The 15090-nt window shown below is 45.5% G+C and overlaps 1 protein-coding gene across 1 annotated transcript in view; it reads right to left on the bottom strand.

Moving 5' to 3' along the window:
* DNAH10 (dynein axonemal heavy chain 10) overlaps positions 1–15090 on the bottom strand; it is a 99762-nt gene that overhangs the window by 71828 nt on the left and 12844 nt on the right. Inside the window, exons 9-19 of the mRNA XM_084819652.1 lie at positions 14675–14865; positions 14032–14230; positions 12140–12334; positions 11675–11845; positions 11184–11360; positions 10670–10846; positions 10316–10485; positions 4954–5105; positions 3657–3821; positions 847–1054; positions 602–758 (exon numbers count right to left, since the gene is read on the bottom strand). Coding sequence (XP_084675778.1) covers positions 602–758; positions 847–1054; positions 3657–3821; positions 4954–5105; positions 10316–10485; positions 10670–10846; positions 11184–11360; positions 11675–11845; positions 12140–12334; positions 14032–14230; positions 14675–14865 — 1962 coding nt within the window. The remainder of the gene's footprint in view (positions 1–601; positions 759–846; positions 1055–3656; positions 3822–4953; positions 5106–10315; positions 10486–10669; positions 10847–11183; positions 11361–11674; positions 11846–12139; positions 12335–14031; positions 14231–14674; positions 14866–15090) is intronic.

Raw genomic sequence — 15090 nt, 5'->3', positions numbered from 1 at the left:
AACAGAAGGAAGAAGGGAAGTCCTTTGCCAGGTACCCAGAGCTCCTCGTCGTCTTGTCTGCTTCTTCTGAACTTCCTCTAGACCCCTGCTGCTCTCCCAATTCCTTGAGGGTGCCCTGGTCCAATGAAGCTCAATTGCTTGTCTCCAACAACTAAGCCAGCTTTAATACACCATTTGGAGGCACTAATTTGAACAATGGACCACTCATTTGTTGAAAATTTTTATTTTTTTACTAGGAGGCTGAGTATATACCATTATATGTGGGGTAAAAAGCAGGGTATTTGTTTATTAGAAGTATTTATACACCACCTTTTAGAGCCAAGCCTTCATAAAGTGCCATACACAAAAAGAATGATCATTCTGTAACATCTCAATGACTTCTTCTGATCTGAAAATCTGTATCTTGATGAAATGTACCTACTCGAGGCACACATATTTATTTAGATTGCAAGAGTGTGGGTGGGCCCAACTTCAGTCTTACCTTTTGTAATAACCCCTAAATCACTACAGGCATCATCATCATCTCCCACCTTATCTTTATATAAATCAAGGCAACAGACACCCACCCAGGTCTTGGCACAAGTGAATGCAGAATTCTCACCTTGGTAGTTTCCACACAATCTCGAATGCAATGCACACACATTTTCTCAATTTCACCAGTATTTGGCTGGAGGATGATTTCGGGAGCAGATAAAATAGTTTCAGCTTGAAATACTGGAGTATTTCCCGTCACTGCTGCATTGAAATTCTGCAAATTTCTGAAAGGGGAAAAGAAAAATCTGATTTGCACTCTGAGAGCAAACAACCCAGCAGAAGAAAAAGAAAGGTGTGTTCAAGCAGACTTACTTCAGGACCAGGTTGGTCAAGCTCTGATAAACTTTCTTTTCCCAAAAGGCATAATAATGAACCAGCCTTGAAGCCCTGCCAGTGTTTGTGTTCACAACAAGCCCCTCCATTTTTGTTAGCAGCGGGCCAATGGAAATGTACTTGCGAACCATGTGTTCGATATCCCTGGATCTTTCATGCTTGATGTACTCAAAGTATTCTTTCACTCCTATCCAGATGGGTAACAAAATTAAGATCATGTTAGTTGTGAACAAACGTACAAAATAATTCACTGGGATTCACCTGGGAAAAATACATTTACATGAATCCATACATGTTAAAAGCTTCAAAATCACAGTTAACACATCAGGCGCATTCACACAATGTATGAGCAAACAACGTATGGCAAAGCCTTTGGAATCTTTTCAATACCAGTATTCATTGATACTTAAGCAATGTTCCTGAGGTTGGTAACTACAGTTTTAAAAACCATTTAACACTGTTTATCAACTGGATTGTTTGCACTGAGAGGAAGAAAAAAGGAGTACGGTCTCCTCTTTAAAAAGAAATAGCATTAACTCCTGTATTGGTTATTCATATCAAAATGACAGTAGTAGGTACCCTGATCCCTTTCTAAGCAGGCCTCTGCCCATTCTACAGAGAATAACTACCTGCACAACAGAAACCAGAGCCAAGAAAACTCTGGGATATCCCCACATGACTTCAATGCAGGTGTGGAGTGGGCAGCATTATATTATCATAGATATCCTAATGGCACACTTAGGTACTGAGTTGGTATGATGGCTATGTGGCCGAAAAGGGGTCACTGAGAAACAAGAGGGAGGTATCCACGTACTTGAGGGGAATCCCCAGGTTTGCAGAAGTAGAAAAAATCTCTAGGGAAAAAAACCCTAGCAGGCAAAAACAAAAACAATCCAATGAGGACTGAGCATGCTCGGTGGGCCGCAGGATACTGAGTGTCTGTTGGTGGAAAAAAGACATCAATCGGGGCAGGGGGAATGGAGTGCCCTGAAATCAGGCATGGCTAGCCGGCACACAGAAGAGGATTATTTCACACTGCAATATTTTTCTACATGTCCGGCTTGTTCCCTCTTATACAGAACTTTGGTGTTCCTGTGCCTATCAATTTTGAACCAAGACAAGGTATTAGCTTCTGCATACTTGAGGGACTCCCCAAAGAAAGAAAACTTTTTTTTTAAAAATGCCCCCAAATAACCTGTGCTGGGTAGCTTCTAGGACCTATGGAATATTGAGGGTATCTGCTGAAGAAGAAGAAAAAAAAGAAAATAGGGAGGTGATCAGTCTGCTGGAAGCCCTATCAGCCTTCCCCAAACTGGTATGTGTTAGACTACAATTCCCAGCATTCCTCAGGCAGCTTGGGGAAGGCTGGCTTATAGTATCTGGGTGAGGGAGGGAACAGCAGAATTAGGTTAAGGTGCATTTGCGTTCTGAGGTTAAAAGCTCCTTACCATGCTGCATGAGGAGTTTTCAGGATGGAGGTAAGGGGAAAAGATACATTTTCCCTTTCCCACCTTTCTGTAACCTTCTCAAGCTGTGCTACAAAGAGCTAAAAGGACTCAGGCTTAGGTTCCCTCTGAACTTAACCCCTTAGCACTTTATAGCACAGCTTTGGAAGGTTGCAAAAGGCAGGAAAGAGAAATGTTGCCTCTCTCTCTCTCTCTCTCTCTCTCTCTCACACACACACACACACACCCACCCACACACGCCACCGAAATTCCTCAACAGCTCTACAAAGCTCCTGTTTCAGGATGGCTAGAGATTAGCTTTGTGTTTAAGCACTAGCCTGGTAGCCACAGGTGACCAGGAACTGCATGCAGGTGAGTGAGCAGGCTAGCAGAGGAGGGATGGAGCACTCTGCCCCTCCTCTGTGCCCAGCAGTGAAGCCAAACCGCTCCTAGAGAAAGGATGGGATCCCCTTCTTCTGCACTCAGCAGCTCTTCATCTGTTCTCTGCCAGCCCCAAGCAAGCTAGTAAAATGTTTTCGGAACTCCCGCCTCCTGCTCTAGGTGATGGCTCAGGCAAGGGGGCACGAGAGGAGGCAGCCGACCGAGCAGAACCAGGACAGAGCATTTTCAGGGCCACAGCCAGCACTGTAGGTACCAGCCAGGAACTGTGGGTTCAGTTTCAGAACCACGGAGAGCGATCGCGCAGCTAGAGTCCTGACAAGGTAACCCAGCACTGACGTCCTCAAATAACTGACAGGCTTTTATAGCCAGTTGGGGAGAGCCTTTCTGGAAGCTCCACCCCCTCAAGTATTGTATCTGGCTATTAAAGGGACAGTGCCTTTTTCTGCAGTAGCTGACTTCTCCTGGTTGGAGGCGGGGGGTAAGGATTGGAGTGAGAAGGTTGGGGGATATTCCTCAGGGTCTCCCTGCTCACTGAAAGGGTCCAAGGCCCACTCTTCAGAATCAGAGGGATGTCATATGAACAGGATGTGGGATCCAAGGCAGAGGGTACCAGTTCAGAATGAATGGGGACCAGTCTTGCCACCTCCTTGGAGTTCCTGTCAACAGAGACCTCAGTCTCCGAGGGGCCTTAGTCCTGGGCCAAGACACAGGCTAGCAACTTTTGCAGGCTTCCTTACGAGGCCATAGGAGCCCTAAACAGGAGCACTTCTGCCAGAGACTGGGGATACATTTAGTGTGGGTTCCTGTTTATATATCCCTTTTTTTTAAACCATGTAGAACAGAAGTATCATACAGCTTTCTGAAAAGAAAAAAACCTCACCCTTCTGCACCATAATCATGACTTTATAAGGCCTAGAAAGCAGCAAAAATGGGCAGACGTACCGGGAAGATAATCTTCACCTTTGGAAGATGGGCTTTTGAACAGATTGGTTGATTCTATTAATAAAAGCTTATTGGTCATGTCTTCAGCATTCTTGTGAATCTGATGGACAAGCGATTCAAACTTCCCAATGGCTTGGGTACACCGCAGAATGTAGTCAGCAATACCTTTGAGACAAAGGGAGTCTAGGTCACTGTTTTGTCTCTAACTCCCCCAGCCCCACACCATCCCCCACCACATGCATACATATAACATTTCTTTCCCCACCTGTCCACTAGCAAGGTAGCTCATGCCATCAAAAAAGCAACAGAAGAAATCTAAAGCCAGTAACAATGGTAGCAATCCAATACATTCATTGAAAACTAACATCAGGGGCAGTGAAAACACAATAAACACTCAAAGGCTGGGATGAATAAAACCATGGAGAGACATTGTCTAAAACAACCTTCCTCAATGTGATGTTTTGAGCGACAGCTCCCAGTATTCCTGACCATTGGCCATGCTAACTGGGCTAATGGGGGAGTTGAAGTCTAAAATGCATGGAGGACACCATACCGGGGCCCTCCAAAAGATAGCAAAGCTGGTGCCATGTGAAAGTTCCTTTGAGGGATGTTGCACAAAGGGTGTGCCACCACAGAAAGGGCCCTGCCTTTGATTGGCACTCACCTACTCTACGAAGGGGAGGGGCACCCCATACAGTGCCCCAGAAGCTGATCTTAAAGAATTGTGATTTGGTCTGTGCATCATTTCATCAATTATTTTCTGTCTCAGGTAAAACCTAAACACCACCAGAGGAAAATCTCCCATTGTCTCCTTCAGTAGGCTTTGGGTGAGTTTCTTCTGGACTGGAATGCAATGTCATAAGCAAAAAAAGCAATACGCTTAACCTTGACAAGTTTTACCTCCATCTCACTCCACCTTCCTAATCGAAGTATTTTTGTTTTATTTATTTTCTTAATCTTCAGCATTATGCCATTGCACCCATCCACTAAACTTTTTTCAGCAGAAGCTAAACCTGGCTACTTTATGGTCCCAGACCCCTTCTACTTCCGGATCTAATCTCAAGGCTTCAGCCTTATTTCCCGGCACTGTATATCAACTTTATGAGTGGGAGTGGCTGTACGGGTGCAGGGACTACAACCAAACAAATTCAGCATTACTTAAGAATAAAAGCCCCCCCAAAACAGAGTGTGAAATTCTGGGAATACAAACAGCATATGTACATGAAATGCACAGATTAGTACAAGGAAACTTGAAAATTATTACCTTAAAGATGTTTTATAATACAAGCTGTATTACCTAGGGAGTTCCAGTTGAGCCTCTTGTAACCGGATCTGAAAACACGCCACAGTTCCTGTATATGTTCATCCAGGAGCTGGTTCTCTGCCTCATTCAGTGTTCCTATTAATTTGTGATAACGATCCAGCATCTGTTTAATGTTATCAGTGTATCTAAAGAGAGGGGGGGGGCACAAGGAAACTGCTAAGGACTGCTTGATTCAGACATCAGCCCTATCTTGAGATCCTCGTCAATGTCACTTCTGAGTAGTTAAGGAAATGCCAATTTCATATCAATTTGTCTCCTAGGGACAGCTTTCTACTTGCCTAGCTGAACCAACATAGAATCGACAAGCCTCTTAGTCAGGGTTGCAGAACATTAGGCCAATGGGCCAGACCTGACCCTCTGGGGGGTCCCCATCCAACTCTCTGGGGTTCCCCAGAAGCCCACATCCCTTCTCCCGCCCCCGCCCCCTTGTTCTTGGGTGGTTTCCTGGCTTTTGTGCAATTTTGTTCCCACTCTAAACGGATGAAAGGCTTAGTAATCGGTAGTAAGAGGTTAACGCTCTTATGCTGGTAATTTTAAACTCTTTTTAAGCTGGTATTTTAGCCCCGCCCCTTTTGCCCTGCCCGCCACTGGGAACTTCTCTGAAATGGAATTTGGCCCTTGGCCTGAAAGAGGTTCTGTAACCCTGTGCGAAGTATTCAAAAGTGACACCTGAAAAAGCAGCTTCGATGCAGTCTAAAGAGGCCTAGTGTCACCTCCTGGTGATTCTGCTGCAGAGATGGCCTCTATAGATAGGGGTCTGCAAAAGTCTGCCTCAGGGACCCCACACATCCTAAATCAGCCCATGACCCAGTCCTGAAAAAGAGAATCCTGCAGGCCTCACAGAGAAGAGTGTATTTGTCTCTGTCCCTGAGGAGTTCAGACTCCTTAAGCATGGAACAAAGGGAAAAGGAAACTTCAAAAGGTCTCCTCTAGGAACAATTTATTAAGGCCCAACACATTTTGAGTCATAAGGCTCTTCTTCAGGGGCAACTAAATCCATCTCAGCTAAAGATATCAGATAGCATGCAAGGTCAATTCAGTTGCCCCTACAAAGAATTCTAGGACTCAAACCACACTGGGACATAATGCATTGTTTCTAGTGCACCCATGAGGTTTTCCCTTTTTCCCATGCTGATGTCTTTCCCCCTTTCTTTTCTTCCTCGAGCAAGAAATCAGTACCCACAGCTCCATCATTTCTCTGAACACCCAAGGACCTTCACTCCCACTGAAGCTCCCAGAAGAAAAGACAGAGGGTGACCCAGAGTACCAGGCTCCAAAGGACTCCATCCCTGTCAGTTCCAAGTAGTGCTCGGCAAAGGCACAAATCAGGTCTTTGTCGCTATTTAGGTGTTCAGCTGAGCTCATAAGGGGTCACCAACCTTTTTGCGGCCATGGGTACATTTGGAAATCTGAGAAACTGTGTGGGTGCCACCACAAAATGGCTGCCACAGGGGCATGACTAGTCACAAGATGGCTGCTGCGGGGTCCTGCCTAGTCACAAGTAAATCGCCCAAGAAAATGAATGCAAAGCAGAGGTTGGGCTTGAGCCCCAAATATCATAGCAACTGACACAGTGTGATTTTATTTTTCCTATTTTTCTTCAAGTTGTCTTTCTAATGTCTCCTCATATCCACTTATATTTCCCTTAAATATTTAAGTTTATATCTTATATTATCGCTTTTATTAATTTCTCTTATTTCTTAAATCCAGTGTTACTTGATTTTTGTCAATAAAGATTGTTTCTCTCTGTAACTTCTCTCCCTGCTCCTAGTAGATAATCTTGTAGACTTCAGGCGCCACAATGTACTCTTGTTTTCTTTTGCAATGTAACAAATGTGGTGTGAAAAGAAATAGAATGCAAAGTTTGACCCCAAATACAAGCCTGAATTGCAAACATCCCGAAATGTATTCTGTGACCCAAGACATCTGAGTGTTGATTGAGAACACTATGAAATATAAAAAGGTCAACATTCTAAACCAGTCCATGTCACGTGAATAGCCCAGATCACGAAGGGGAGGTGTGAATGGAGAATGAATGGTTTTATTGCAGGAGGACCAGATGAGGGTGCTCTGGTATGTGCTGAAGATTGCCAAAGTATCAGTTACAGAAGATGGACATGGGCCAATAAAAGAGGGGTATCTGCAGATGTTTTGATAACAAGGATAGCACTTTACGACCTTAGAGATGTCAGGGAGTCGGAAGGAGGTGCCAGGCTGTCTACAACAAATGTCAGTCCTGGAAATTGGGAACATGATGTATTATCAGCAAAGAACATGCTGAACCCCTCTTTGATCCCATGATCCCCAACAGAGGAAAAAGGGTATAAAACCCCCAAGCTTTCCATTGTTCAGGAGGGGCATGGTTGCATCTAGATCGTTTGTATGTGCACATACCAACAGTACCTTTGATCCACGGGACACGTATTAAGTGCTCTGGCCAAGTACTTGATAGTGTAGTGGTGAGTATGTGTTGGATAAAATTCAGGGAAAGAATGTTACTGTCCAGGGCTTAGATAAGGCACAGCTATCTTTGTTCTGTCATACTTAACGGTTTGGGTTTGGGATATAAGACTTCGGCTTGGGCCTGGCTGACACTGTATCACCGTTGTCTCAGTGGGCCATTGGTGGCGTGGACCGATCTGCAGCTGAGCAATAAACAGGGACTAACTGTATATTTAGTCATTTAATGCACCACATTTGGGTAACTAAGTTCCTACCTAAGAGGCATGCAACCTCTTAAGCCTCAGAGAAGGGTGCAACGTCTTGAGGATTGTTAGTTTTGGGCTCTTATCTAAGAGGCGTGCAACCTCTTGAGCTTCAGAGAGCCTGAACTGAGATTTCTTTGCAACTAAGTTTGTACCTGAGAGGCGTGTAACCTCTTCAGCCTCAGAGAGCGTGCAACTCTCTGAGGAGGTTTTACTTTTGCTTATTTCTTTTATCTCAATAAATCTCCTTTTCTTTCATTTACATTGGTTGTGTGCGTGTTCTTCTCCACCTCATAAGATCCCAAACGTCTCAGCCTGATCAACTGAGTGGTCCTGAGTAAATCGAAATCTGTATTTCACACAACAAAATACCAATTTCACAAAAGGAAAACTGAAAATGTAAACTGATGAGGCTCAGAGACAAACTGACTACAAGGCAAGAGGCTGGGCTTGAGCCCCGAATGCTAAACCATATATTCAGCTCCCCACACCCCAATTTCTCTCTGTCTGTAGGCAAAGTTTCCCTGAAAATCTCTCTCTCTCTCTCTCTCTCTCTCTTTCCAACCAGCTCTCCCCGCAATCTTTCTCTTTCTCTCACTCTGTCTCCAGTGTTTTCCCACACCCACACCATGGCTCACTGGTGCCTTCCCACACCCTCTCCATCTCTCTCCACATCTTCCCCCACCTTTCCCATCACTCTCCCCTGCCCTCCCTCCTCCTCCCCGCTTACCAGACAACAATGGGGTCCTCACTTTTTTGTATTCCTTTCTTCAGTCTTTTTAGCAAAGCAAACTATTAGCCAGCCAGCCACCTTAAAAAAATCTCTGGACTCCATGTTGGTCCACAGCCATTCTGGGGAAACTTAAGATGGCATGATGGTGAGAGGCTTTGCTTTTGCTTTGCAAGCCTGGCTGCCTGCTAAAAATGCTGGGGGCAGGGGAAATAAAGTTGGGCCTGTGGACCTTGCAGGTACCAAGGGAGGCTTCCCAGGGGTGCTGGGACACCCAGAGGCACAGTACTCAGAACAACATCCATCTTCCCTGGGCATTTGCAGTGGGAGCTCTCCCAGGGCTTGCACAATCTCACTCAGCCTTGGCTCTCAGGAATCTTGGCATGAGCTATGCATTGCTTGACTTGATCTCCTCTGGTCTGGGGTTCAATACTCTGCAGACTCACAGCTTGGCTAGACCAGCATGTTCCCAGAACAGCACACAAAGGAACAAGCAGAGATTCCACACCCATCCATCCCCTTCACAACAGTGCCACAAAACTGCATGAAAAACCAGTGGACTTACCAAGAAGGTTCTTCTCGCTAGTGGAGGGAGTGTACTCTGGTGCAAGTGTCTCCTGCCACTTCCTCCGGTAGGTGAGGACAGCCAAATTAGAAGATATTGTCCCTTCCAATGGCAGAAGAATGCCTCCCACCCCGCCTGGCCAGTTTGGGGATTAACATAGCCGAGAAAAAGGAATCTTTGAAACATCCAACTTGTCCACAAAATGCATATAACTCCAAAAAACATCAAATCATTGTAGTGCATACTACCTCCCCAGGTGCCACTGAAGACGTTATAAGCGAGTTCGCTGTCAGGGTGGATAGGCCAACAGAGCCCCAGAGTAGTTCTGATTCTGAGGAGGACCAACCACCCATGGGAGAGAAGCTCACTCATCTCTCACAGGCACAGCGACAGGGAGAGATTCCTCCTGCCTGCATTCCTGAGAGAGATAGTGACCCTAGCAGTGAGAGAGTGGGGGATGGGATCTTGCTGGACGCTCGGTGGAGACGGAGGGAGCGGAGCCTGGTGGAGGGCGCCGAGAGGCGGCGCTCTGCCCGCTTGGCGCTAAAACAACGGTCGCGTCCCGAGGATCCCCGGGTAAGAGGGAGGACCTCTCCATAGCCCATAAGTTCAGAGTTTTCCCATTCTTCCCATTCTTCCCCTTCAAACGGGGACCAACTGCCTTACCTGGAGCTTAGGCTACTCTGCTAACTACCCCAGTGTTTCCTTGCTTAGTCGCTGGTGATTAGCATCTGAAAGAGTCATTAAATTGTAAAGGAATAAAGCCTTGGAAAGAATCCCTTTCGTCTGTGTCGTGAGTTGGCTATTGGAGGGGACTTAAAGAGGCAGCTAGGGGGCTCCTGACATTCGTCCCCTAATCTTCCACAGTGGAGGCAGTGGAGGAATGGGTCTTGCCTTTTCAATCTTCTCAGCGGCTCACAGTGTCACCACACTGTGTGCACTACTTGGCCACATTCCACTCAGATGACAGTTGGGAGCAGCCATTATTATTCCTTTAAAACGTGCTAAAGAGGTGATTGGTGGCTCAGGACAATTGGCAAGAGGTAAAACCCTGCCTTTCCTAGCCAACCAGACCTTGAGTAGGGGAGGTGGGAAGCTGAAAAACAGCGATGGAGGAGATCTCCTCTCAAGCCCTGTCAGCTCAAAGCAGGTAGAACTAGAACTGAGAGACCTCCCTTCCTATTGGAAGAGGCAAAATCATCTAATTTTCACAACGATATCAGAGTAAGTGGGTGAAGTCACCTGCACCAGGATACACTCCTGCATTGATGGAGAACCAACAACTTCCCACTTGCCATCCGTTCAGACAAGAGCAGGTTTACATGAGATCCTTACCTGAGCAATTTGTCCTCCTGTAGTGCCACGTTCCTTGCTATTTCGGGCACTGGATATCCGAGGTGTTCCATGTACTTTGTTTCATTGATCATCTCTCGAAGCTTGGGAGAAAAGTTGACTGTGAAACGGGTCATTTTCTCCCCAGTGTCCATCTCTTCAGAACGTGGGGTCTACATCCCAGGAGATCAACCACCACAGGAAGAAGGAAAGCATGTCAAAACAGAGAAGAAAGGGGGAAAGAAGTGTTGCTATTAAAGGATATGGAAATCTGCGGAACCTAAAAGCTATTCTGCATTGTCTTAATCTTCCCAAGGATATACAAAGGGCTACTACCAAAAAAATCTTTATAGTCACCTGCTCCTGGGTCTCTGGGTTAGCCTGAATAATAGCCCCAGAAGGATGAACTTTAGCAAGGAGGGTTTTTTTCAATAAGATGGGGAGCTTATCTTCTGTGTTTTCTCTCCACTGGTCATATTTCGTATCTTCATATTCTTTCATCCTCTTTGCCACTTCAAGGTACTTTTGTCTCACCTGAAACACACGAGTCCAAACTAGAGTACTTGCTCTTACTTTCAGTTGCTTGTTTACTTATTTAAGGCTGCAACCCTATACACGTGCACCTGGCAGTAAATCTCCTTGAACTCAAAGGGACTTATTTCTGAGTAGAACAGCACAGGATTGCACTGTAAAATGCTTATATTCTGCTCTTTGGCCCAAAGGGACTCTCAGAGTGGCTTAAAGGGCAATTTTAAAAACAAAAGTGGTCAAAATATTCAGCAACTGCCCATCCCAAAACAATGTCCCTAGAACCTTCCGGTCAACTGAAGTGCTAAGTTACTGATTAACTAGTAATGAAACTCCAACCCACCTCTTTTCCACGCTCACTAGCCAGCAGCTCCTCTACTTCTTGAAATCGAACAATGGTGTGCTTGATACGGTAGAAAAGAGACCGTGCCCAATAAATTGCTCCTGCCACTGGAGGGTGATTCTTGCACAAAGGTGGGTTGGCGAGATTATTAACAAAGATGTTGTTAACTATGTCAAGCTGTGAGTAAAACAAACAAACAAACAAACCAACAAACCATCCATATGATCTTACTAGCTATATTACTTTGCTTCTCTATGATCAAAAACAGCTTTCAAAGGTGTGTGTCAGATCTCAACAAGAGACAGGCTCCTGACAGGCACCCATGGTGGTTTGTCGTTACACACGAACCAGACCACTGACTGGCAGAAATGGCTCTCCAGGGTTCCAGGCAGGATTCTTTCCTAGCTCTACCTGGAGATGCTGGGGATCCAACCTGGGACCTTCTACATGCAAAGCAGGGGCTCTACCACTGAGCAACAGCTCTTCCCTACCTCTTTACAATACTGTGCCAGAATGTCATTGAACTTCATCATCATCTGCTTGTTGATCGCCTCTCGAGAGCGGATGTGCTTGAAATTTAACAGCATGTCAAAAGCAGCTTCTGCGGAGCGAAGAGTCTTAAATGATTCATCAATGAAGCTCTTTGCTTCTTTTTCAATATCCTAAAAATCAAGTTAGGCAAGTCAAAACCAAAAAACATAGGGATGCTATCAAAGAACCTTCCCTTTCATGGATAACAAGCACGGGAGGCAGTCCTAATGCAAAACTGTTCAGGCCTCCACGATGTTTTGCAAATACAAGCTGCCTTTTACATGGGGACATTTTACAATGACTTTACATGGGGACGGATGGGGCTTGTAGGTAAGGCTCTTAAACTTCAGGGGTTCTAGCAGGAAGAGAGATGAGAGGGTTTAGTACAAACTAGAGAGAGACATATCAAAGCCTCTGCTGCTTACCACAACCTCCACCTTAAATTCTTCCATAACCATCTTCCACTGAGTTGCACATCTGATGTTGAAAGGCTCAAACGTCAGAACCTCCATAGGGCTGACAAGGCCGTCAACTCTTCCCAAGACTTCATCAATGCGCTTTGGATCCCCAGTGACAGCTTTCAATTCAGGACCAAAGATGTTGCTAAATTCCTCCATAACCTATTGTAGGTAGATGTTAGTTTACTGGCAACTCATTTGTGCTTTATTCCAGGAAGGAAAGAAGGAATCCCAGAGCAGATTAAGGAGGCAGGCAAGAAATCCAGTGAGACTGTGGTCAAGGATGACGCATGAAGCAGCTGATGAAACTGCTTCCCCCACCTAACTAGATTAATCCAATATGGAAGGGAAAAGATAAAGCCTATGCTTCTAAGAGAGGAGCAGGCAACTTGGGGTCTTCTAGATATTTTGGCCTAAAACTCCCATCAACCCTTGCTAGCATAGCCAATGGTGAAAGATGATGGGAGTTGTAGGCCAAAACATCTAGAGGGCCAAAAGTTGCCCAGCCCTATTCTAAGAGCACAGGGGCAGCTCTTTGCCTCAGTGGAGGCTGGCCAAAACATTGAGAATGTGCCTCCCTCCCAATGGAGGTTCCAAAGCCTCTGGAACTTCTGCCTTCTCAAAGTATGTGGAATGATTCATTCCCAAGTCTGAGAAATGTTTACTTATTTGTTACATTTCTATACCAGCCAATTGTCAAAGCTCTCTGGGCAGGTCACAAAAATTAATGTTAAGTCTGGGTTATTGTTTTTCTTCTTGTTAGCCTTTTTCGAATAGCCAGTTTTGCAAGAGTGCAAACAGGAGGGTCTCACCCTGCCCCCGTAGACCTACCAAACTCAAAGCCGCAAAGATAAACTCCAAACAAAAAGCGGCTATATATAGATACTTATTTAATTTATGTCCCGCCTTTCTGCTGAAAAATGGCGCTCAACAATAAAATAGAGATTAAGAACATCTGAATTAAGACAGAACATAAAAACAAATAAATTAAAAGCACAATTAAAAACACAACACTACAAGAAATAAACAGCACTTGACCAATTAAAACCCCCTGCAGCAACAGACTAGCTCATAGGCCAAAGGCCTGCTTGAATAAAAAGGTCATGGAAGAACAGATGGGGGCCAACTTAGCCTCCCTCAGCAGGGAGTTCCAGGGCCTGGGTACAGCCACTGAGAGGGCCCTCTCTCACATTCCCACCAAACACGCCTCTGATGGCAGCAGTACTGAGAGAAGGGCCTTCCTCGAAGATCTTACAACCAATTAATTAATTACATTTATATCCCGCCTTTTTTCCTCCTTAAGGAACCCAAGGCGGCGTACATAGACCTCCCCCTCCTCCATTTTATCCTCACAACAATAACCCTGTGAGGTGGGTTGGGCTGAGAGTTTGTGACTGGCCCAAAGTCACCCAGTGAGCTTCCATGGCTGAGCGGGGACTAGAACCCGGATCTCCCGGCTCCCAGTCCAACACTCTAAACTCTACACCACACAACCTAGGCAGCCTTGTATGGGAGAAGCAATCTTTCAGGTAGCCTGGTCCCAAGCCCAATGCACAGGAACCCTAATACCATAACTAGAAGTACAAAGGCACATGTAGCATCACAGCAGATTCCAGTGCAGAAGTCAACCTGTGCTTGGATGTGCATCCAGACCACCTATGCACATGGACTTCCCTAGGGACTTCAATGACTGGGGCAACTCTGAGTACATGGTGCTGCTCTGACACTAAAACAAGTGGGACTTTGGAGCTTTATGTGTGCCCTGGAACGCGAGCACAAGTTAGGGATCCATGAAATGGGGGCTCAACAAACTATGTAAGTGCAAATCCTAGTCTTCAACAATCCATGCATGCTGTTACCTGCAGTATGTTATAGAGGTCTTGACAGATTGAAGCCATGTAATCTGTTTTTTCAAACAAGCGTTTCCTGTCAAATTCCCATCGTGCATCTCTACCCGAAGCTTCAATTTTGGCACGGATATCAAAATAAGACTCCTTCCAAATTTCAAGGGTGCGTTTGGCTTCTGTCATCTTGATTTTTGCAAGCTGCCTGTCTTCCCTGAGAGTCCATACGACAGAGCAGAGATAAATTTAACCAAAAATGGAAGAAGAAAAAGGAGGAGGCGGAGACAGCTATATCCAACATTCAAAAGACCCCAAGCAATTTGGACCAGAGGTGCTTCACCAGGGGAGTTGCACATACATAGAAAGCCCAGTCTTCGGAACAGGAGAGAAAAGTATGTTATGCTTCAGACATAGACACCATCAGTGCAGATGTAACCATGGTTAAACCTTGGTTAAAGTAGATAAGGGAAGGAGGGGAGAATTGAAACCTGAGAGGGGAAGAGGAGGAAATGCACATCCCTGAGGCTGACAGCTGATTTGCAGAGAGTCAACATTACATCTGTACTGGACCTGGGTGACTAGAGTCACCAAGAGCCCGGGAACACAATGAATCCCGCTAACACCTCTGGCTGAGTTCAAATAAGGAGATCCCACATACTTGAACAAAGTCCGTAGATCCACGACTTTGCAGACCCTTGCTGAAATCTCCCAGGCGATCCGTTCCATGAGGGGGATCATCCTCTCATCCTTGTTGTAATGCCGCGAAATAATCCACACCATTCTCAAGGCATTCATCAGTGAAGGAATTGTATCCAAGACAACACTGAAGCTGGTGCCATGTGTTAAATTCTTTGGAGTGGATAGCAAATATCGTAAATAAAGGTCGGAATGAAGAAGCAGGGCACATGTTTTCAAGACCAGAAAAAGAGGTACAATCCAAAGGAAAGAAAGGAAGAGGGATAGGGGGTGCATTGGGGAGGGGGGACATTGATGAGGGACATTGTTTAGGGATGATTTCCAAGGGTAGCCATGTTACTTTATTGCAGCAAAAACAACAGTGTCTTGTGGCACCTT

This window comes from Heloderma suspectum, chromosome 13 (assembly GCF_057233095.1).
Source record: "Heloderma suspectum isolate Gila_16-S chromosome 13, 16-S_ref, whole genome shotgun sequence".
In the NCBI taxonomy this organism is placed as follows: Eukaryota; Metazoa; Chordata; class Lepidosauria; order Squamata; family Helodermatidae; genus Heloderma; species Heloderma suspectum.
This window is presented reverse-complemented; position numbering and strand designations above follow the sequence as displayed.